Consider the following 23,674-nt stretch of genomic DNA (forward strand, 5'->3'; position numbering starts at 1 on the left):
TTCCACAGGGCTCTTCACTTGGACCTTGAATTTTACAAATGATTTCCCACTTGCTTGTAAAAAAGCCTGTGTGTCTGTATGCAGATGATTCAACACTCTACATGTCTGCACCAACAGTTAAGGAAATCACCTCAGCCCTCAACACAGAGCTGCAGATAGTATTTAACTGGAACACTGAAAAACACTAAACATATATTCAACATATCTTTCAAGCGTTTATTTCAACTCGGGGACCACTGAGGGAGACCCTATAACAATAACAATAATAAACACACATTTCAACAAGGATCAAACAAAGCAGGTACAAATAGATACACAATGGTCCCTATTGCTTAAAAGTGCTTTGGAGCAGTGTGGGGAGCATAGAGCGTTCTGGCCTGCAGAGGGAGCCAGACTGTTGGTGGAGAGGGAAGACGGTCTGATTACGGACAGGTGCTAATACTGGGCGTGGTCGAGGAGTCGCACAGCGACTGGTGCAGCCCCATCGTGCCGGTGGCAAAGCGCGATGGGTCTGTACGTTTCTGTGTGGACTATTGATGGGTGAATTCTGTGTCAAAGTTCGATGCCTACCCTATGCCCCGGATCGACGACCTCCTGGACCGGCTTGGCACGGCTAAGTATTACACCACATTGGATTGCACGAAGGGATACTGGCAGATACCATTATCGCCGGTATCCCGGGAAAAAACTGTATTCTCTCGTCTGGGGCCCTGGCCACGTTTTCAGCTGCTGATGGACCGTTCTGCGGCCGCACTCTGCGTATGCTGCGGCGTACTTAGATGACATTGTCATCTATGCAGACACCTTCTTCGGCGTATGGGTAGTTGTTTTTCCTCTCCACTCCACCAGGCTCGGGGCCGAGGGGCTACCCTTTTACCACCCCGAGACCTGGTTGAGGGGCTCACCCGGGCTATATTTCTGGACACCCCTCCAGAAGCCACGTCATCGTCTCTTCATCTAATACCGACAGACCATGCGTCCCGTTGGGTGGGTGGAACACCGGGCAATCCAGGATAACATGGTCTGCGGTTTGGTCCTCTGCGCCACACTCGCACGACGCAATTGGGGCCAAGCCCCATCTGTGCATTGATGAGCGGAAACGCCCGATGCCGGTCCGGAGACGATTGAGCCTCACCCAGGATAGCCTTGGCAAGTCCATCCCGAGGGGCTCAGGGCCGGCGACTGGGATGTGGTCGCGGAGTTTGGAGGTGTTAGCCTCCCACTCCGCGCGCCACATATAATCCGCCCATCCTGCCGCACTGATGTTGAGATCTCTGCATTGCTGCCTGAGATCCTGTGCGGCAGGCACAAATGGGTGTCTCGACTTGAGACGCCGGGAGGGCTCCGCTGTTATAGTGAGCCTATCATGGAGCAGATGGTTATTAAGCTCCACGGCCCGGCAGGCGAGACGTGCTGTGGCTCCCATGCGGCGGAGGCCTGCGGGCTGGATGCCTGCTAGGATGGGAAGGTTGTCCACGGGGGTAGGACGCAGGCATCCTGTCACAATGCGCAAGGCTTCGTTTATAGGCGAGTCGATGAGGCGGGTGTGGGCACTGCGACACCATACTGGGGCGCAGTATTCACTAGTTGAATAAACGAGGGCTAGGGCTGCCGTGCGCAAGGTCCTTGCGCCGGCGCCCCAGCCCGAGCCAACCAGTCGCCTCATCAACGCCACACGAGCTGTTAACTTCTTGCGCAGTGACTCGAGGTGTCGGCGAAACGTGAGCGTCCTGTCCAATGTCACGCCGAGATAGATTGGCTCAGCGGAACATGGCAGGGGAGTTCCATCTAGGTGTACTCTAAGCTCACGTTTAGCCTCCCTGTTGTTAAGGTGGAAGGCAGCCGACACCGTCTTTGCCTCGCTAAGCTTCAATCTCCATTTCCGGAAGTATGCCACTAGTGTCTGCATGTCCTGGCTCAGAATCCCCTCCACAGACTGCCAATTTCCAGCAGAGTACACCACTGCGAGGTCGTCTGCGTAGGCGTACTTCCGCGAGAGTGTGTTGGGCAGGTCATAGGTGTAGATATTATAGAGGAGGGGGGCCAGGACCGATCCCTGAGGGACGTCGTTCTTAAGGCGTCGAAGCCTGCTTAGCTGTCCGCGACCGGTGGTGAGGGTAAAGCTGCGGTTACGGATGAGCTCCATGATCATTCTGACCATGTGCCTGTCCGGCAGCAGGCGGAGCAGCTTGCAGGAGAGGCCGCGATGCCATACGGTATCGTAGGCAGCCGTCAGGTCTATAAAGACGGCCCCGGCCTTCTTTTTTGCCGAAAAGCAATCCTCGATGTCTTGAGTCATAAGGGTGACTTGATCTACGGTCGACCTCCCGCGTCGGAACCCGGCCTGCTCACGTGGGAGCAGCGGGTCGACAATTGGTTCGATGCGGGCGTAGATGAGACGCTCGAGGATCTTGAAGGGGATGCATAACAGAGAGATGGGACGGTAACTCTTAGGGTCCCCTTCAGGCTTATTCGGTTTAGGGATCGCAACAACTAGGGCTCTTCGCCAGATTTTGGGGATCTTGAGTTGGCGCAAACAGGAAGTGAGGAACGCTCTCAGCCAGGACTTCAAGGCGGGTGCGGCATGGAGAATAAGCTCCGGGCACATAGATGCTGGAGGGCAGCAGCGAACTCCTCCGGGGTGAATTCACCGGAGATGTAGTCACTGCTAGGTGTTGGGGCCCTCCAGAGGTCTGACACTTCTTTTGCCACAAGTCGAGACGACTCGCGGTCTTTGCCTTCGTATGACCCACTTTTCACAAATTGTGATGCGATTTTATTTGCAGAGATGGGGCAGTCACCTGGCCGCAGCATATACAGGGGCAGACACCTGGCCGCAGCATATACAGAGAGTGGCCACGGTGCTACAGTCGCTGAGGCAGGCGGAGTGCGTGATCGGGCGTGGGAGATCCAGTATCTGGGGTTCATCCTGGGGGGCGGGGAGGTGCGGCCGCAGGTGGATAAAACCGCCGCCCCGCGGCCCAGGACCCGGAAGGACGTGAGGCGGTTCCTGGGACTGGTCAGCTACTACCGGCAGTTTATGCCAGGTTTTTCGGAGGTGGCCAGCCCCCTTACCGACCTCACCCGGAAGGGGGCCCCAGATCCGGTCCAATGGACTGAACTGTGCCAAGTCGCGTTCGATGGGATTAAGAACGCCCACTGTGGAGAGACAGTCTTAATGTCAGACCTAATTTTAATATTCCTTTTTCTCTGCAGACAGACACGTCGGATAGAGGGCTGGGGACGGTGCTGACCCAGCAGGTGGAGGGGGGCGACCGCCCGGTGCTGCACCTGAGCCGTAAGTTGTCGGTGCGGGAGGGCAGGTACAGCACGGTGGAGAAGGAGTGTCTGGCCATTCGGTGGGCGGTCGGCGCCCTCCGGTACTACCTGCTGGGGCGCTCGTTCACCCTCTACTCCGACCATGCCCCCCTACAGTGGCTCCACCGCATGAAGGATACCAACGCGAGGATCACTCAGTGGTACCTCGCGTTGCAACCCTTCAACTTCCAGGTGGTCCATAGACCGGGGGCGCAGATGGTCGTGGCTGACTTCCTCTCCCGTGCAGGGGGGGGGGGAGTAGGCTATCGGCCGGTTGTGCCCCGGCCTCGATCTGGCGGTGGGGGTGTGTGGGGAGCATGGCGCGTTCTGGCCTGCAGAGGGAGCCAGACTGTTGGTGGAGAGGGATGACGGTCTGATTACGGACAGGTGTCAGTGATCAGACTCGTTATCCTACTGGTCTATTTAACCTGTGTGTGTTTGTTCCCCCGGGAGAGTGAAGGAGGCGGTGAAAACCTGCCGAGGTGTTGGAGAGAGACAGAGAGACGAGAGAGAGAGAAAGCGACAGAACAATGGCAGAGCCGGCTGAGTCCCGAAAGGGGAGTCAGCGCCGTTTGAAGTCGCCGCAGCGGATCCCGAGAGGGGAAGCCGGTGGGCGTGACGGCAGTGCGCTGCACTTATTCTTTATTATTTTGAAAGTCTCGCTCAGCACGTCAGTGACGTTGCTGAGCCGTGCTATAAGCCAATAAAAACGTATTTGCAGCCGTTCCTCTGTGTCGACCTCCCTCTGTGCCTAGAGACTCTTACAAGCAGCTTCCAGGATTTAAGTTTATGATCACTCCAGATACTAAGATACTTGTACTCTGAGACTCTCTCAATGCCAGAGTATTGTTTTTTTTATTGTAGTTATACATAGACTATCAGGATCAATATTTTTAATAATTAATAATAATATTTCATATTTATATAGCGCTTTTCCGGGGATCAAAGACACTGAAGCATTCGTAAATAATATAAATTTAGTTCTACTTGCGTTTAGAACCAGTTTAAGATTGAAGAGTGCTTCTTGAAGAGCATTGCATGCAAACTGCAGTCTTTCAGTGGTCAGTTGTACAGAATCTGTTACACAGTAGACAATCGTATCGTCAGCATAAAAATGGGCTTGGCATTTTTCACACCTTTCAATAATATTCATATTATGAGTAAAACATCTGGAAAAAAAATCTTTCACACATTGACACCTCTTACATGGATAGTCTTGAAATAATTTGCAAGCCTTATTAACCATACCAATATTAAAAAGTGTTTGTAGGAGTAAGTAATGGTTTTTGTGATGATGTCTTGTATATATTTTGTGTGGAACACAACATCTACGTTTATTTTTGATATGTCTTGTGAGACTTATTAATCAAAATAAGTCTGTATTTTCCTTTAGCGACATTGATGGAATACCCCCCCCTGGAAGAGTAGCTGTTGCTTTGCATCAGCTAATGGAGATCCTAATGAATCAAATCAAATCCACATACCATAATAAACTCATTAAAATCCACATACCATAATGTAATTCATCGAAAATATCTGATTTTGTCACAAAACAGATAGACAAGCATTTGTTGGGTCGGTGAGTAGCTGTTCTTAATTAAATGCTCTTGCATTCACCTTTGCATCCACATCTGGAGATATGTACGGTACAGAGACTTTTTTTCTATTCACCACTATTATGTGTAATGTTTGTCTCTGTGGCGGCATTTCCTTATCAGAGCAGTTTCTATGTGTATGGCCTGGATGCTACCTTTTTGCTTGCAGGTTTGAGGTGAACTGCAGCAAAGGTGGCCACAATAGTTGTGTGTTTCCATAAATGTTGATAAGCAATGAATTTCAGAGCTGCTCACAGATTTGAGAAATGGAAATTTCTCAAATCTCTCTGTGATCTCAGTGGATCACAGAGAGGTGATCCACTGAGACCATAGAGTACATAGAGTTGACCGTTTCTGACACAGCTTACACTTTTAAAACGACTAAACATTTCAAGGAAATATATTGCAAATCTCAGTGTTTCATATTTGGGTAATGCTAATTTGATGGAAATGACACATTTCACTTAAATGGGCCTTTAACTAGAAATGGAAAAGTATTGTATAACATGAATCTACTGAAAACCAGAAGGACAGTCTGAGGGAGACTGAGACTCTCTAGTTCTCATAAACGCAGTGTTCCCTCGTGCCCAGTGTGGTGTTCTGCGTCTGCTGGGTCCGTGTGCTGAAACCATAGTTCTCGTACACCTGGTTGTTGTATGTGATGGAATCACCTCTGGAGACTCTCTTATAACCTGCAGAGTAAATGTCAGTCTGTTAATCAACTTGAATTTCTGGTTGACTCAAATGTTCTCCAATTGAAAAAACATTGCAAAAAAAAAAGCATAGCTCTTAAGGATTCTATTCTATTATTAAGCCATAACACCAGAGAAAAAGTCCTCCTTCCTTCTTCTAGCATTGTGACTGCCAATAGCCCCTGAACCTAACATATGATGATTCTTATGATGACTGATGTATAGAATCAGTGGTTTTCAACCCTCTCCTCGGGGACCACCAGCCGTTCCACATATTTGATCTGTTCCACCACCAGCACACCTGATTCAACTAATCAAGTGCAAAGCTATTATGGTTTGTACTTGATTAGTTGAATCAGGTGTGCTGGTGGTGGAACAGATCAAATATGTGGAACGGCTGGTGGTCCCAGAGGAGTGGGTTGAAAACCACTGGTATAGATGATTCACTTACTTTAGACAAACATACTTGTTGTAGGTTGCTTTGGATAAAAGTGAAACATTACTTGTTGGTTGTCCCCTGTGCCAGATTAAAAACCAAAGGTGATCGAGCATTCCAAACCGTGGCTCCCAAACTTTGGAATGCTTGGATCTTAGATCAGCGGTCTCGGTCGAAGCATTTAAAAAACAGCTCAAGACTGTCCAGGCTAACCCCAAAAGCCTGCCTGTCTTTCTGTGTCTTGTTATTATTTGTTGTACACTTGTTATTTGTTTCTTTTTTTTATTTTCACTTGTTTACCTATTTCTTCCTACTGCTATTACTTTTGCTCTTTAATTACGGTATGTTTTTTATAGCCTATGTAAAGCACTTTGTGACTGTGCCGATAAATAGTACAGTTCCCAAAAAGACAAACATTGTCAAGGGAACATGATCAAATAAATCTACTGTGGCTTATGAATATCAGAACAGGTGATTTCACTGTGACATTATCGTTGCTAACTCATAGCTTTGAACGCTTCCTGGCCAATTACAATGCTTGATTTCATCAACCCGTTGTATAATGTTAGTACAACTAAGTTGTAAGTCTCTTGTTTTACAGAGGACTAGATTGATAGTGGCCATTTCCACAGTAACAGAATGACCCTGGAACCCGATCTTATGTCTGCAGAAGAGTGGGGTGTTAGCCATATGATACCTTGAGTTTTAACAGAATGACCAAATGGGTACCCTAAAGAAATGCATCATTTCTGGATTTTAATGTCGTTCTGTACATGATGATGTGGCTACAATAGAAGAGAATAAACATTCTCATTAAGGTAATAATATATTATTTTATCAACGTATATATAACATTTAAAAGGGAAATTCAATGAACAACAATGAGGTCTGAGATGAGGATGTTGATGCAGGGGTAGTAAACTGCTACTGTCAGCTTTCCCTGTGTCCTTCTATGTAGAACCTACAATCATTCTACTGTCAGCTTTCCCTGTGTCCTTCTATGTAGAACCTACAATCATTCTACTGTCAGCCTTCCCTGTGTCCTTCTATGTAGAACCTACAATCATTCTACTGTCAGCTTTCCCTGTGTCCTTCTATGTAGAACCTACAATCATTCTACTGTCAGCTTTCCCTGTGTCCTTCTATGTAGAACCTACAATCATTCAGCTTTCCCTGTGTCCTTCTATGTAGAACCTACAATCATTCAGCTTTCCCTGTGTCCTTCTATGTAGAACCTACAATCATTCAGCTTTCCCTGTGTCCTTCTATGTAGAACCTACAATCATTCTACTGTCAGCCTTCCCTGTGTCCTTCTATGTAGAACCTACAATCATTCAGCTTTCCCTGTGTCCTTCTATGTAGAACCTACAATCATTCAGCTTTCCCTGTGTCCTTCTATGTAGAACCTACAATCATTCAGCTTTCCCTGTGTCTTTCTATGTAGAACCTACAATCATTCAGCTTTCCCTGTGTCCTTTATGTAGAACCTACAATCATTCTACTGTCAGCTTTCCCTGTGTCCTTCTATGTAGAACCTACAATCATTCAGCTTTCCCTGTGTCCTTCTATGTAGAACCTACAATCATTCTGAATCCTACAGGGTTACAGAGGGTTATCCCACAGGGACACCCCAAGGAAACGTTTAAGTTCTACAATCATGTGAATGTAGCCAATGTAGCCAATTAATTTGGTCATTCTGTCACTGATTTGGTAACATAATGACCAGTTTTAATCACCTAAATGAATATAGGTAAAAGTCTACTATTCCTATAATTCTTACTTGTGTTAACTGTCATTATCCTCACTTGCTCTTTCTGTAGGTTTTTGATAACCAGAGACTGAAGAGTTATTCTTAATCTTACAAGCTAAACCATTTCTGAAAAATGAAACAAGTGTTGACATTAGTTGACCGGCGTTAATAATTGATCATTAATGAAGTTTGATGTTTGTCTAAACATCTTTAAAGATTTGTTTATGTTTTTCTGTTTATGTTTGACCAGAAGTCAAGCCTTTGCTTATCCCTATTTTTATGATGGAAGACAGACTGTTTGCTTTAATTTGACACCCAATTTAACATGCCCTGAAGATTTGGATGCATGCCATAGTGTTGATTGATAATGTTGACATGTAGTCAGTACATGTAGTAGTTACCTAGAGTAAATGTTTAGAGGAACATGGTCTCTATGGTTGTTGCATGCAGACCACGGTCTTTAAGTGTAAAACCTGATCTGAGAATGACTACAGTCTCTGTATGTCTGTCATATAGAGCTGTCAGTATATCATGCTTTATTTTCATTTTCATTTTCAAGTGAATGGCATCAATGGCTCCTCAAATTAGAGTTTTCATGTAAAGGAAAATAAAGGTTCTTAAATGGTATCTGTGGCAGCTTGTGGTTATGTGCCATAAATAGGTTTCAGCAAGGACATGAACATCAGATAGTCGGCCGGTGTGTAAAGAGCAATGTTGGCAGGATGGTAGTCATTTCCTTTTTAAAGTAAAAAAAAAAGAATCTCCCACTCTCTGTCTCTGCCTGCAAGTGAACAATTTAGAACACTTTAGTGTTTAAGTGCTTTACATTTTTTGGTCAAATACCTTCCTCGGGCATGAGGTGACAGAAATATTTCTCTCATAAATTGTTCATTTGCAAGCAAAGACAGTGTGTGGGAGTCTCTTTCTTCTGCTGTATGAAGTCTGACTTCTCCTACACACTTTAGGTGTGCAAATGGCCATGTCTATGAGTCAGAAGCATGAGACAACTTCTGCTTTCTTAATTCCAGAAATTAAAGTGAATCCAAGCAACAAAGCTAATTTCCCAGTAATTTCCAAGTTGAATCCACATTACCAGTAATAACCCTAACCCTAACCCTATACTGTTCAACTAGTCTGGTGTATACTGTTCAACTAGTCTGGTGTATACTGTTCAACTAGTCTGGTGTAAGCTGTTCAACTGTTCAAGACCAGAAGATGCACCAGTTCACTCACAACGAGTCAATAATCTGAGCTGCTTTACATTGACAGTGGCTGGCTAATACATTCAACTTCAACACTTACATTTGCAAATACCGATGATGACAGCTGCGATGACCACAATCCCAACAGACACACTCACACAGATTAAGATAAGGAGTTGTTGGTAGTTGGTGCTATGGACACCCCCTAAAACAAGATCACTGAGGTCACATGTCTGCGATTCTAAGATTATCATGGAAAAGATCTGGCTGTATAAAGGGTTGTCTGTTTTACAGTTTTACCATTATTTTCTCCCAATAAAATGTATTACATTTTTCAAAAATAAAGCTTTTCTATTGTATTGTATTTTTAGTGTCACCCACCTCTAAAGGAGGGGAATCTGATGACCTCACTGAAGCTGCTGTGATTGGCTGAGAGGCTAACACTGCAGGAGATGGTGTCTTCCTCACTCCACTGTGGGCTGCACAGGATCAGGGAGCTGTTCAGCTTGGAGATGCTGTGATCAGCAAATAAGACCTCAGGTGACCCCTGACCCTGTCGGCTCCAGGTGAAGTTGACCTGCTGGGGGGGAGGCCCAGCAGAGTGCAGAGCAGCTGGACGCACTCAGGATCACTGCTGTCCTGCCTCTCCACCACCACACCTGGGGCCACTACAGAGGAGAAGATTCACCATTGTATACTCATACTCATAATCTCATTCCTGTTCACATCTAACTTGTAATGCTATAAATATGTGGTGCCATAAATAGACAGGTTTGGCTTAATATGTTCATTCAAAGACACTGATGATGAGGATTAAGGATTAGGAGTGTTTTTACCTTTACCTCGAAACTTCACTCCATAGAATGTCTCAATGGTTGGTGGAGGTATGAATCTTACTATTGAGCAGTTGTATAGATCAGAGTCAGCACTATTTGATTCTGTGATATACATCTTGGCAGGTTGTCTTGTTACGTTGTATTGTGGTTCACACTGTGTGACTTTACTGATGTTTTCTGTCACCTGATAACTGCAAAGAATGTCCTTCCTTCCATTTTTTCTCCATGTAAAAACAACTGTGTCACTAAAATGAAAAGGCGAGGGACAGGGTAGCTCAACATAAGCTCCTTTAATGGCCTTGATGATCTCCACAGCACCTGAATAGCAAAATAGGAATTTTAGCCAAAACGTATGCAAAAGAATAAGCTTAAAGATATAAGCCTGGCTTGACTTGCATGTCCACTATTCTGATGTTAACTTAAAATGTGTTTCCACTTCACACCACATCATATGTGACCATCTTAAATGCAGCCCATAGTAAAACTAGCAACAGTACATTAGGAAGGGGTTAAACATGTATGTTTCAGATTAAAGGGGCAGTCTAGGATTGGTACATCCATTTTGGGATGTTCATTAAATTAATTATGAACAGTATAGCTATTGATTCAGAATATAACTTATGAGCTTTGTTCAACTGTCGTACCCCATCAAAACCCAAAATATAAGCTTGTTTCCTTGTTAAGCTTCAAACTTCGTTGTTAAAACGATCATTTTGATGACTTGATGTTGACAGGGTTGACAGCCATATACAGTGAGTCAATAGAGATAACTAAACCACTGAATAGAACCAGAATAATCACTCAATAACAATGACTGCATTGTTAACACTTAACCAAATGTACTGCTTCATCACTGAAGTAACACTGTAGATACAACAATAAACTGACCAGAATCCAAACAATAAACCAAAGTGACTCACCTGCAAGTGTGGTAGAGAGTGTAAGGATGGTCAGAAGAGGACCCAGGCCCTGTTCTGACAGCATGCTGAATACACACTCTAACCAAGAGCCCAGAGCTAACCTGTATGTCTCTCACCCACTTACACTTGCTAAGTAAGCATGCATGCATACACACACACTCTGTCTCAAGGCATGGAAAAGACGCCCCTCGGATATCTAACCACCTCAGCGAGTGACAAAAACCACAACTCTCTACAGAGGATACAATGAATCCTCCCATATCCGTTATGTTGATCTCCAGTACACCTATATAGCAGGTTTCACACTCAGGTTCTTTAGCAGTGACTATATAGAAGCTGAATTATGACAAACTCTCAGAATTAAGAAAATGTTACAAAAACATGTATGTGCAGTTTCAGTTGTAACAGGAAGTGTGAATGAACAAGATCCACCAAGAGGGACCATTTGTCTCTAGAGTGGCTGAATTAGGGTGACACACTCTCCTCGACACATCCCCAGGCTTAGAGAGACATCAAAGAAACCTACATATCAAAACATGTCAGATGTTCTGAAGAAAATAACTTTAAGGTCTGCATATCATTAGAGGCCTGAACTTTCCCATGAGTTGAAGAACACCAAAATGGTTAACTGGACAATTTAAAGGCCATTGTTCTACGTCTGCTGTGCTGTAGGTAAAGGTCCCCAGAGGTTCTACTTTACTGGGCTGTCATCAAACACTGCTCGCAGGAAGTGGAAACAAGCCATTGCACAAGACACTGTGGCAGCTCGTGACATCAACCACAGGAATGAAAATGGCTAATGCAACCAGTAAATGACAAAAAGTAATTTTTTTGGTGCCATTGTGTGAGAGAAAATTATTATATGTAATAAGACATTTTTCTACATTTAAGGTTCAAACTTCACAACAGTAAATTGAATGTCTAGAGCAGGGGTGCCCACACTTTTTTGAACCAAGATCTACTTTTCAAGTAGCCAGTCTGCCAAGATCTACCAGTCTAGTTTCAACATCGCAAACGTACACGCACGCACGTACTACAAACACACACACACACACACACACACACACACACACACACACACACACACACACACAGTTCCCAGCCTGCATAGTAAACTCACAATACACTTTCTCTCTCTCTGTCACACAGCCACACAGGAGAAGACCATCACAAACCCTCCCTCTTTGCTATTCTCACTCACACACACACACACACACACACACACACACACACACAAACACACACACACACAGACACACACACACACACATTCACACACACACAAACACACACACAAACACACACACACATTTGCCAGTCTGCATAGGGAGCCATAGCACAAACCCTCCCTCTCTCTCTCTCTCTCTTACACACACACACACACACACACACACACACACACACACACACACACACGCACACCTCAATTTCTCTCACTCACACACTGACAGCCAGTCTGCAGTACCATAGCCAACTACTGATCCAACAAACAGAAAAGTAAACCAGATACAAAACAGGTAATTCCCTAGTTTGAAAGGAGGAAATAAATGCATTTCTCTACCTTAGTGGGAGACCTGGCACTGGGAGGAGGCAGCTAGTTTCTAGTAGTCAGGGCTGTAGGAGCTGGTTGCAAGGTGTCATCAGCCACTGTGGATCTGTCATCGAAAAGGCAATCTGCAGCCTCGAGAAACGCTTTTTTCACAATTTCGCCGTCTTTTAACAACACAATAAGAAGCTATCGTTACAGCCGTACGTTTTCGCTCTTTTGCCACATTTCCCTTCTTCGAAATAGCCATCGTAGATTTGCAGATCAGACAGACGCACTTCCAATATCACATCGTGTAAAAAAAGTCCTCCTCCCATTCTGGATGGAAGTTGTACGTTATTGGTTTCTTACTTGGTCCAGCTTCCCCACTCATTTGTATACCCTTTCTTTAGTACTAAATAGTAAATAGTAGAAATTGGAAGGCTAACTAGTTAATTAGTCTCGCCGGTATTTTGTATTTTGTAGTTGGCGCTGTTGACTGCGCATGCGTGGTGAACCGTGTGTTAGGTGAAAAGATCAGATCGCAGACTGGCTTACCTGTACGTCAATCAAGTGGCAAAAGCCATAGTGAGGATGGATGATAGGCGAACTTTTTTTGGGGGGGGGGGGGGGGTTGTTCAATGCCATGCGATCTACCCAGTGGCGTAGGGGATGGGCCCGCAAACGACGCACCGTGGGGGGGCCCCCAGCCTCTAGGGGGCCCCCTAACATTGGATACTGTGGTGGGTTGACATAATTCACCCACGGTGGGTTGGGAGTATTGTTCCGCACGGACAGTTAAGTGCGTGGTACCCGAGTTGTTTATTCAGTTACTGCTTGAGTGTGTTGTTGACAATCGTTCATGTCCTTCATTAAACGTTTAGCTTTGTCATTTGATACGCCGCCTACGACTGAAAATTATCAAAAGCTATCTGAGAAGCACCATGTCCCAGGACAGACTCTCCAGACTAGCGATTCTCAGCATTGAAAGCCAGCGCGCACGTCAAATGGATTTAACAAACATACTATGTTACATAGTGAAGGACTTCGCACAGACGAATGCCAGGAGGAGAGGACGTGTTGGTCATTGTTAAAGGTAAGAATGGTCTATTATTAGAGATATGTATTAATCTATGAATCAAATTAGATTAGACGTCGGTCTGTTCTTGTTGCCGTTTGTGCATGGACATGTCACACACACAGTCACACATACGGTGTCAGAATGATTCTGAGCAAACGGCCAGCGCGCTGTAGCTGATAGCTGTCCAGGCCAACCATAGGGTCTATGCTGTAGGCTTTATGCAGCCTTAAAATAAATGTACCGCTACATCTGTTTGAGTTAACCTCCGTTGCGAAAGGGCCCCCGCCGCCACCTTGCGTGTGGGCCTCGGGATTTTGCGGTACGCCACTGGATCTACCCATACTACCTTTGCGATCGACCGGTCGATCGCGATCGACGTATTGGGCACCCCTGGTCTAGAGCAAGCTATAGAAACTGATTTCCTGTTGTAAGCAATTATGAAAAGTTGGGGAAGAACAAGGCTCTCGCGTTTCACCTAGCAAGTGAAGCGGGTAAGAGGTCCCCTCTATTTTTTTGATTGGCTGAGAGTCGGATGATCAGGACCTGAGCACGCTGTCTACGTACTACACGAACAACGGTAAGCCTGTCGATTTTCATTTGTATACGGAACTGTTTTTAAACGGAGACAGATACCTGATTGGGGGTTTTTTTGTTTCCGGGTGTACTTTGTGATGCATAGCGTGTGACGTTTTTAGACGATTTACATGTTATCGTGGCTATAATTGCACCTGGCGAAATCATAAGACTGCTCTTTTTGTGTATATTATATATATAGGTGTATCTTTCTGATCATGGTTAACAAGTGTGTCCATGGTGTCTAAGCGATCGTGAACAGTGGGTAACTAGTTCCATTTGATTGTGGTGACGATGCTGTTTGGCTGGTTTACAGAGGGGTGAAATCAGCTAGGATCCGAGGCAGTTGCTGTTTACTGGTTTACAGAGAGGGCCAAACCAGGGTATCCTAGGTTGATCTAGGATTGGTTTTATTACACAGAGGTTTAGTTCTGTGTAAAAGTGGGGAGGTGGGAACACATTTCAGTACTTATCCATAAAATTCATTGAGCCAGCCAGGAGTTCTGAATTTTCCATGTATGATAATAGAGTTTCATTGAGCTGATCAAAGTTCTGAACTCCAGTTTTAATTAGTTAATCAGTGTTAATACTTCAGTTTTTTCCCCCTATCTGTTGACTCAGTGCATATGCAAAAGGAAGTGCTGATCTTACAAGATTGTTTGTTAATTGTATTGTGTTTTTTTTAGGCTATTTTAACTAATAGTGCTATTTGTATCTATATTTTTCCCTTGAATATAACTTGATTTGAGTTTAAAATGAGTATAGAATCAAGTCGTTCAGAGAGAGTGACACCACTTCTTGGTCCTGCTAAGATAATGGCAGACAAATGGGGTTTTTCTGCTGTTGAACATATTGAGCTATGGTCTAAGTATTCATCTTTTCCTGCTATGTGGGACACTGAGCGTTAGCATGTTAAATGAGATTAGAATAACAATTGGACACTTTTGAGAAAACACCTGTAGGAAAGAAAGCAAAGAATGAGATCAATTGGGATTGTTTACCTGTAAACGATTGGAACAGTGGGGAACAAAAGTGCCACTTAATCATCATAGAGAATCCTAGGTTGTTTTGTTTAGGTTCTCATTAAATCAATCGAGCCCATTCAGAGCTCTGGAGTTTTTTCCATATATAACATACAGGTTATATGAAACCATTTCAATATTGCTTTTACACCGTTCACACTGAGTGGGCTGGCATGGTACAATTGTTCAACACTTGCCTCTGCTTCACTTTTGGTGAGTTTGGCAGCAGACCGCAGAGTCTTGCTTGAAGTCTTCTTTGCCATTAAAAACACAAGAGGTCTATTTTCCACTTCATGGCATGGTTTACCCCATCTGCCATTGTGACGGCCAGGAGCTTAAGTTGCACCAACAGAGAGTTGCCTTTGGGGGGCTGCAGGGACTGGTGTCCTTCTGTTAGCACTGTTCATGACGCTGTTCTGTGTGGCTCTTCCCATGTGGTATTCCTCCATAATGACTCATTGCATTTTCATTAAGTATGCTAGGTGGAATATGCCTAAAGACACATAGAGGAAAATCACTTAGAAGTGTCATTTATTATATTGCTATTGTATGACAGTTTCTTTTTTGGATTTAGCTTATTTGATATGTTGTTTGCTCGATTTGATAAGCATTGTGGGGTGAGTGTGATACAGTGTTCAAATGATTAAGAAATGTGACATTTAAGAGTTTTAGAAAACATGAAAGCCCAGTTTAATATGAAGGATCTGGGAAAAATATCATCTTTCCTGGGCATTCAGTTTGAGCAAAAGGGAGAGGAAATCTAAATGAATCAGAAAACATACATCCAAAAAAATGCTTGATAGATTTGGAATGTCAAACTGTAAACCTAGATATACACCATGTGAACTAAAAGTGGAAGGTGACCGAAACGAGGAGAGTGACACCAGCAAAGATTATAGGCAGTTTGATCTATGCTATGACTTGTACCCGACCAGATATTAGCTGGATAGTTAGTAAACTATCACAAACACTGGCAAACCCAAAAGCAGAGAACCTAGTAGCTGCTAAACATGTTTTGAGATACCTAAAAGGGACAAGTGACTATGAGTTGTGCTTTAAGAAATCTGATGAAGACTTAAGTCTTATAGCTTATAGTGATTCTGATTGGGCATCTTCTGTGGAAGATAGACGTAGTACTACAGGGTACTGTTTTAGCCTGACAAAACAAGGCCCTGCCATATCTTGGAAGTCAAAGAAACAACCCACTGTAGCACTCTCGACATGTGAGGCTGAATACGTCAGTCTAGCCACCACTACTCAGGAAAGCATGTATCTAACTCAACTATTAAACGGCATGGATAATAGAGTCTACAGTATTTAAAGCTATCGTATTATCGCTATCCAACTGTTTCGTTTAGTTTGTCAAGCTGTGATATTGTTTACTGTCCATCAGAAGACATGGCTGCAGATACACTTACAAAGCCAGTAGTTAAGTTTAAGTTCAGAAAATTCAAGAGTTTTTTCTTTGGAAACTAATATGGGTATCATCATTTTCGGCTTGAGATGATGAGAACAAGTGGGGGTGTTGGGATGTGTGTTCTCATGTGTTAGGATGAGTGTACATTCATGGTACATATTTGTGTTGTAGTGCCTTGTGCACATTTATTGGGAAGGTTATATTGTTATCTGTACATGTGACATGTGTAACACGTGACGTTTATGTATATATATATATATCACGTGACGTTTATGTATAAATATCCGTTTTGGCGCGTTTCAGACAAGTTGATGGATACCACAGTATTGAGGAGTTTGCTGGTGCTGTGAAGATTTTGGTAAATAAACCAATAATATGAACATGTGAGTGTGATAGTCCTTCTTTTTATATGGATGAGGATAATATATTGCACATACAGATGGCGGATCAAGAAACTGAACGTCTTACAGAGATGATTTCAACTTGCGTACGTGCCTAGCTACGGAATGTTTTCTCCTCAATAATCATGTTTTCACGTTCGCAAGCTCTCAACGATCATATTCTGCTGTTGCACAATATTCTACTGCGCCCCATAGTGTCTTGGTGGTAAAGTGCAGGCAGTCAAAGGCATACTGTCATTCACAGGAGATTAATGCTGGTGCGTGTAGTTCTTTTGGAAAACGTGTTTATTTTAGAATATTTCTCATATAAATAAATATAAATAATACTCATTACATTTACATTTTTGATCAAATAATGGTTGTGGTAATGTATTATTAGCGACCCCCACAGATGTAGGATTTAGTTTCTCTTAGAGAGAGAGCTGTCAAACACTTGTGATCTGTACATTGTGACATCATAATAGGTGACATTTCAGTGATGTCATATGATTCTATAGTAAAAACAGAGGAACGCAGTTTCAGACAGTCTTTCATTTCAGTAGGAGATGTAAGAAGTATAGCTAACAAGAGAGAGAGACGATTAATTAAAAGATGAGTTGTGTTCTAAACCAGCTGGGAGGACGCAAATGTGTCTGTGTGGCTGGCCTGGCAGCCGCTGCTGGTTACTACATCTATAAAACCTGGGGCTCTGAAGAGGCCCCTGTTATTATCACTGAGGAGGAAGGTAGGTTACAGTTATCTCTGAACTGCCCTAAACGGAGATAGAACCTTATCATTCTAAGCTCACGAAATGTCAATGTCATTATTCCTTCTAGTCCACCGAGTGGACAAAGTTGGATGGTAATTTAGCTACGGCAAGCATGGCTCGAATTTTACAAATCACGTTACAGTACATAACATCAACCCACTATAATAGAGTGCATTTATTAGTTCAGGGGGCCTCATTTATAAATAAAAATAAATAAAAAAGTACTTGAACGTCATCTCATCTTTGACTTTCACGTAAGCACATTTTTCTAAACGGACGTGAGCATTATTTATAAAACGGGCTGAGATGGTTTAAAGTTGCGTGCTTCCTTCTATAAATACCAACGCAGGTAAAATGAACGCAGGTGAGGTTTGTATTAACGCCCTGTGATAGCGGCTCAATTATATGAATGAATGGTCTTTATTGTCATTGATATAGTACAGGTACCAAACAACGAAATTTGGGAGGGGGGGCTCCCCTGGTGCTAGGAAAAAAAAAACTAAAAACAAGAAGGGAAAAGTAGATATGTACACTGCAGGTTATCAATCATATCTACATTACATATCACATTTGATTATGTACATATCAGGCGGTCGTGTTGTTAAGAGAGAGGCTATCTTTAGACTCCCCACCAAGGCGAAACAGCGGAAATATCAGTTGTTTTTCAAATGTCAGTTATTTTTCAAATGTCAGTTATTTTTCAGATGTCAGTTATTTTTCAAATGTCAGTTATTTGTTCTAATTGGTATTGGTCTCAGGTATCTGTAGTTAGTTAACGTTACAACATCCACGTCTTAACGTTAGCTGGCTAGCCATGTCCTCTGTGTTACCATAGCTACGGTACGTTAGCTCGCTGCTCTCGGGTGCGTTCGTAAACACGCTCTGGAAATCTGACCAGCACTCATGGGAATGCCTCTCGTCCAATCTAATTACTCGGTCCCTTTATGGACGTTGAACCCAGTGTGCGCTCCGGCGCTATCAGAAAGACTTTACGAACGCAACCCTTGGCGGTTTTCTATGAATGAATGAATGAATGAATGAATGAATGAATGGCATTCCCATTATTCATTAGTTAGGTTACCACAGAATGAATGAATGGTCTTTATTGTCATTAATATAGTACAGGCAGGCACGCGGGAAGGTATTTTGACTGGGGGTGCTGAGGTGCTGTCTATATACGCTACAGGGAAAAAAATTGCCAGGGAAAAAATTATAACGATTTCTCTCCCTCCCTCCCTCTCGCTGATTGCTCGTTCGCTCACACGCACACAGTGGCATAACGACGGGCCCCAATGCACGGGCAATAATAGTTAAGCACGCACGCACCCACACACTACAACAACGTAACGTTAAATATTTTACCAACAATGTATTGGAATTTACAGTAATTTCCACTCAGCTCACAGTGTCCCACAATGTCCACAAACATGATGTTGACCATTATTACAGACAGCACTCCATGTCGATTGTTATTGCCTCTTAACGGAAGCCCTTCGCTGCCGAAGAATCGGATGGATCTGAATATCAGTTCTAATACGTTTCTGGCCGTCTGTTGCTCTTTCTCAACAACGTCCGACAGTAGAGCATTAATGGGAGTGTTGTTAAGCGAAGCAAGCAACTGCATCAGCATCTTCTTCCAACTCCACTTCAATTGTTCTGGCTGATTTAGCATTTTTGCTAAAGAACTCAGAGATTCCCTAGCAAGATATGACCATGTGATCACTAACATTAAAACTAACAAACACATTTTTACATTTATTACAAAAAACACATTTATTTTTATTCCCAAAAGCAACAATAGTTATTATATTGTTTTAACTTATTGTTTGAATAATATTTTTATTTTTTAAATTCAGGCAGGAGGAGCTCCTTCTGCCTGCCGCTAGGGGGTGCTGCAGCACCCTCAGCACCCCCCTTCCCGCGTCCCTGAGTACAGGTACCAAACAACGAAATTTGGGAGGGGGGGGCTCCCCTGGTGCTAGGAAAAAAAAACAAGAAAAAAAACAAGCGGCTGAATTAAGACAAGTGCTATAATATAATATAATATAGGGTAGCCGAGCCGTTCGTCTGGAAGCGGGAGAGGGCAGAGAAGGGTGGCTTCTCTGTAAGTTGCATTTGTAACGTTTGATCATGACAACTAACCAGGCACATGCTTAAATACTCTACTCAAGTTGTAAAAGAAAATCAGGGGAGGTGGTGGATTTGATCATAAGAGGACAATTTTAGCATCCCCACAGCGTCAGTGACTTCAGTGTCAGTAACTTGGTAAAAAAATATCATTTGCATGTGTGCTTGCCGTGCCCCCTCGCACCTTGAAATAGCAGTAATACCACGTTCATTGATAAAATGACATAAAGTATGGAAAGGGGGGGGCGATTTTGACTGTTTTTATCGAGTGCTGCTTATACTGTAATAATATAATGGTCTTATTCTTATATGGCTGCTCACTCCCAGACACCGGGTAAATCCAGTATAATTGAGCGCGTGGCCGGGCAAGGTCCGTTGTGGAACGCACTAGGCATGTTGAAGGGGAGACAGCTCCGGAGGGATATAAAGGAAGACTGAAATACAATCATAAACATCAGTTCCCTTTAAATCTTGAATTAAACTCATTTTCTCGGCTGATAACAACATCGTTAATTTTATTACGAGCCACTTGCATGAATTACACTAGGCAGTGCGGCTCACATGCCTGTAATAACTCCGCATAACCAGTAGGTAATGTGCGTAAGCAAGTTGAATACTCGACGTCGAGCTACGATCGTTTCCACGGTCAAATTGACTCACGTTGAAATTGTATAAATCACTACGTTGACGTGGTTTTCTACGTACGACACGGGTAAGATCAACATTTGATCTAAGCACGTTCTATAAATGAGGCCCCAGAAATGATTACAACACTTGTGTGTTGTTGTGAACCACCACCTATATAGCCTGTAGAACATTCTAGAAACCCTACCAATAAACATAATCATGTTTGATATTACTAGTCCTGACCGTGGACGGCGTGGAGGATCTGCCAGTGACTCAGGCGTGTGTCCTGACCCACCCTGTGGGAAACCCAGACCTCGGTCAACCAGACCAAGACTCACCCACTGTCCTCATCTGTGAGGTAAGATCTCCCACTAGGAGAGAATGATGACAGTCTCTAGTCTAGGTGTATGTATGTTAGTAGTACAAAGCATTACGTTTATTTTGTATTGAGTATAAAACAGTATTAATGCATTTTAACATTGAGACATATATTTTGTATTGACTATAAAATAGTATTAATGCATTTAAACATTGAGACAAGAAGCTGTCTTCTGTACCCGCTCTCCCAATATCTCAAACTGTGACTCCCCCTCCCCAAGAAAAAGTTTCAGGCGCAGCATTTTCCCCCACTTTAAGCCCTGATGCTGGTGCTGCTGAGTAGCCAGTCAGTTTCCCTATCCCCAACCCCCCCTTGTTCCCAGTTATCCTGTGTCTCAGACACCTGACCCTCCCAGCCTGCTTTTCTGGGGTTCCCCATCTCTTGCAAGTCTTTCTCCTGCTCCTATTCCTAGCCAATGTGTTCCTCCCTTAGGTGTATCACAACCAATATGGTAAGGGCATTCAACTGCAATCCTTAAGGGCCACAGTCTCTGCTGGTTTTCTTTTTTCAATTGATGTAATGAATCACTGAGAGTGTACACGTCTGGGTTTCCAGATCTAATTCGAAGTATGAAAACCAGGAGACACTGCAGCTCCTGGGGGGTGAAGTTCAAAACACCAGAGGTGTGCTGTGTGAGAACTGATAATATCAGTTCACACAGCACACCTCTGGTGTTTTGAACTTTGGTACCACCAAACTATATCCACTAGAGGGCAGCGCAATACATTAGGAACAGGCATCCTATTACAAATGTGGGATTAGAGTGTCATTTGATGTACTTATACTACTGCTATGATGGACCTCTCTGCCACGTGTTTGTATAGGGCCCTATTTAAACTCAATACAGACCCTTCCTCAAAGACTTGCGCGATGCCAGGGATATTCAGCAGTTACCTTGTCTTGCAAGTGTATACAGAACACACTCTTTTTGAGCCAGAGTTGTCATGTCCTATAGGTTGCCACGGTGTCCGAGAAGTCCCGCATCATGGAGCTGGAGAGGGACCTCTCTCTGCGGACAAGGGAAGTGGCCGACTTGCGGTTGCGTCTGGAGTCCCAACAGGTCTCTGAGTGTGCTGACTCCACTGCCTCACCTCTTCTTGAGGAGGTGATCACACTAAGAGCTCAGCTGGCCTCTCAGGAAGCCAATCAACAGGGTGAGCTGACTGAGCTAAAGGAGAGGATGGGGGCTGAAGAGAAAGCCCACCGTGAAGCACTGGCCCAGCTTCAGGCTTCATCCGGGAGGCTCTCCGGTGACAACGAGCAGTTGCGAATGCGCCTGAGCCAAGGTGAGAAGGAAAATGCAGACATCATAGAGTTGTGGTGCTCTAAGCTGGAATCTGCCATTGCCTCTCACCAACAAGCAATGGAGGGGTTGAAGGTGTCCTTCAGCAAAGGGGAAGGTGCCCAGGCGACAGAGCTAGTAGAGACCAAGAGTGCCTTGGAGAGGCTGAAGGTGGACCACAAGTTAGCGCTGGAGGAGGCAGGGGCCAGGCACAGGGCAGGGGCTGCAGTCTTGGCACAGGAGACAGAGGAGCTAAAATCACAGCTGCTGATTGTGTCAGAAGAGAAAGAGCATCTGGATGAGTCTCTGCGGACCAGTGTGGAGAGTGCTGAGGAGCAGCACCTGGTGGAGATGGAGGATGTGCTGGGCAAACTGCATGCTGCTGAGATGAAGGTAAAGGAGCTGGAAGACAACGAAGCAAAGTTAGTCCAGCAGGTCCAGGACAGAGCCAGAGAGGCCCAAGAGCAGGTGGCAGCTATGGAGGCCCTGAATTCCCAGGAAACTCAAGGTAACTTAGAGCTCCAGAGCCTGAGGACCCAGCTGGAGGAGGCCCAGAGCCAGGCCCGCTCACAGGGCGTCAAGGTGGGCCTACATCCATCTTCCCATTGTCAATCACCATTTCAATCTCCAAATGTATATCCAATCCCATATGTTATAACTAACACATTTGCCAATTGATCATGGAATACATCTGTATGATACTATCTGTTATAGCTTATCCCTTTCATCAAATTCCTTACTTGAATTTATTTTTATTCATTATTACCCTTTCCTCCATATTTATTTTGTTTACTTATTGTCATTTTGTTTTCTTCAAAATGTCCTCCATGTCCATGCATGGTGTCACCATCTGGCCTGTGCTATAGTTCAACGAGTTAAGCTCTGAGTTGGAAGGACAGCAGCAGAAGCTTCTCTCTGTGCAGCACAGCCTGACCTCTGTTCAGCAGGAAAAGAGCTCCTTGGAGCAGGAGCTGGTGAGTTATGGGGCCTACAGAAGGGTGGTGAGGAGCCAGGGGTTGGGCATGGGTGGCATGACTGTTGGGATAGGACTTAAGGTAAGCTCAGGTAAGGAAGAGCATAGCATCATCAGCATGCTAGTGAATGCTACAAAGAATGCAATGTTGTGCTACAAAGATTCATCACATGGTGGTGACACATTCTTCAAGAGGCTAGATGCCTATAGAGGTTTTGACTTATTATATCATCATGGATAAACCATAATTTCAGTCTTTAGTATAAGCATAACTTGATGTCTCATTATGAATTGTGAGTAATTTTGAGGTGTGTCTTGGAACAACACATTCCAGCATGCACACACATACTAATAACTTTTTTTATTTCCTCAGAAACAAAAACTGGAAGAAAGCACAGATGAGAAGATTAAATCAACACAAACTATGCAAGGTAAATGTATTTACTTGGGTTGATCTTTCATACCCTTTTTGTTTGACAGATCTTACTTGTAGATACATGAAGTAATCTGAATTCAACTCCTTCTTTCAGAGTTGCTTGAGAAGCTTGGCAAAAAGGAGGAGCAATGCACATCTCTCTCCGATGAATCAGAGGCTGGTCTAGATCTGGCCGAGGCCAATGGGAAGCGCCAGTACAACCGGGACTTCCTGCTGGGCTTCCAGTTCACGCCCGCCTGCGTGCAGAAGCCAGAGGGACTGCCTCAGATCAGTGACGTAGTGCTGGACAAGGTGTGTGTGTGTGTGTGTCTGTGTGTGTGTCTATGTGAGTGTG

General features: G+C 44.1%; 1 protein-coding gene across 1 annotated transcript in view; it reads left to right on the plus strand.

Annotated features, from left to right (window-relative positions):
- Positions 1 to 17,359: 17,359 nt before the first annotated feature.
- Positions 17,360 to 23,674, plus strand: part of LOC308171177 (uncharacterized protein) — a gene marked incomplete at its 5' end in the record, with an annotated part of 16,008 nt that continues 9,693 nt past the window's right edge. The window contains 6 exons of the mRNA XM_080546032.1: positions 17,360 to 17,492; positions 20,507 to 20,628; positions 21,605 to 22,102; positions 22,271 to 22,513; positions 22,798 to 22,996; positions 23,435 to 23,631. Coding sequence (XP_080402158.1) covers positions 17,360 to 17,492; positions 20,507 to 20,628; positions 21,605 to 22,102; positions 22,271 to 22,513; positions 22,798 to 22,996; positions 23,435 to 23,631 — 1,392 coding nt within the window. The remainder of the gene's footprint in view (positions 17,493 to 20,506; positions 20,629 to 21,604; positions 22,103 to 22,270; positions 22,514 to 22,797; positions 22,997 to 23,434; positions 23,632 to 23,674) is intronic.

This window comes from Nansenia antarctica (genome assembly GCF_963989245.1).
Source record: "Nansenia antarctica genome assembly, chromosome: 15".
Taxonomy (NCBI): domain Eukaryota; kingdom Metazoa; phylum Chordata; class Actinopteri; order Argentiniformes; family Microstomatidae; genus Nansenia; species Nansenia antarctica.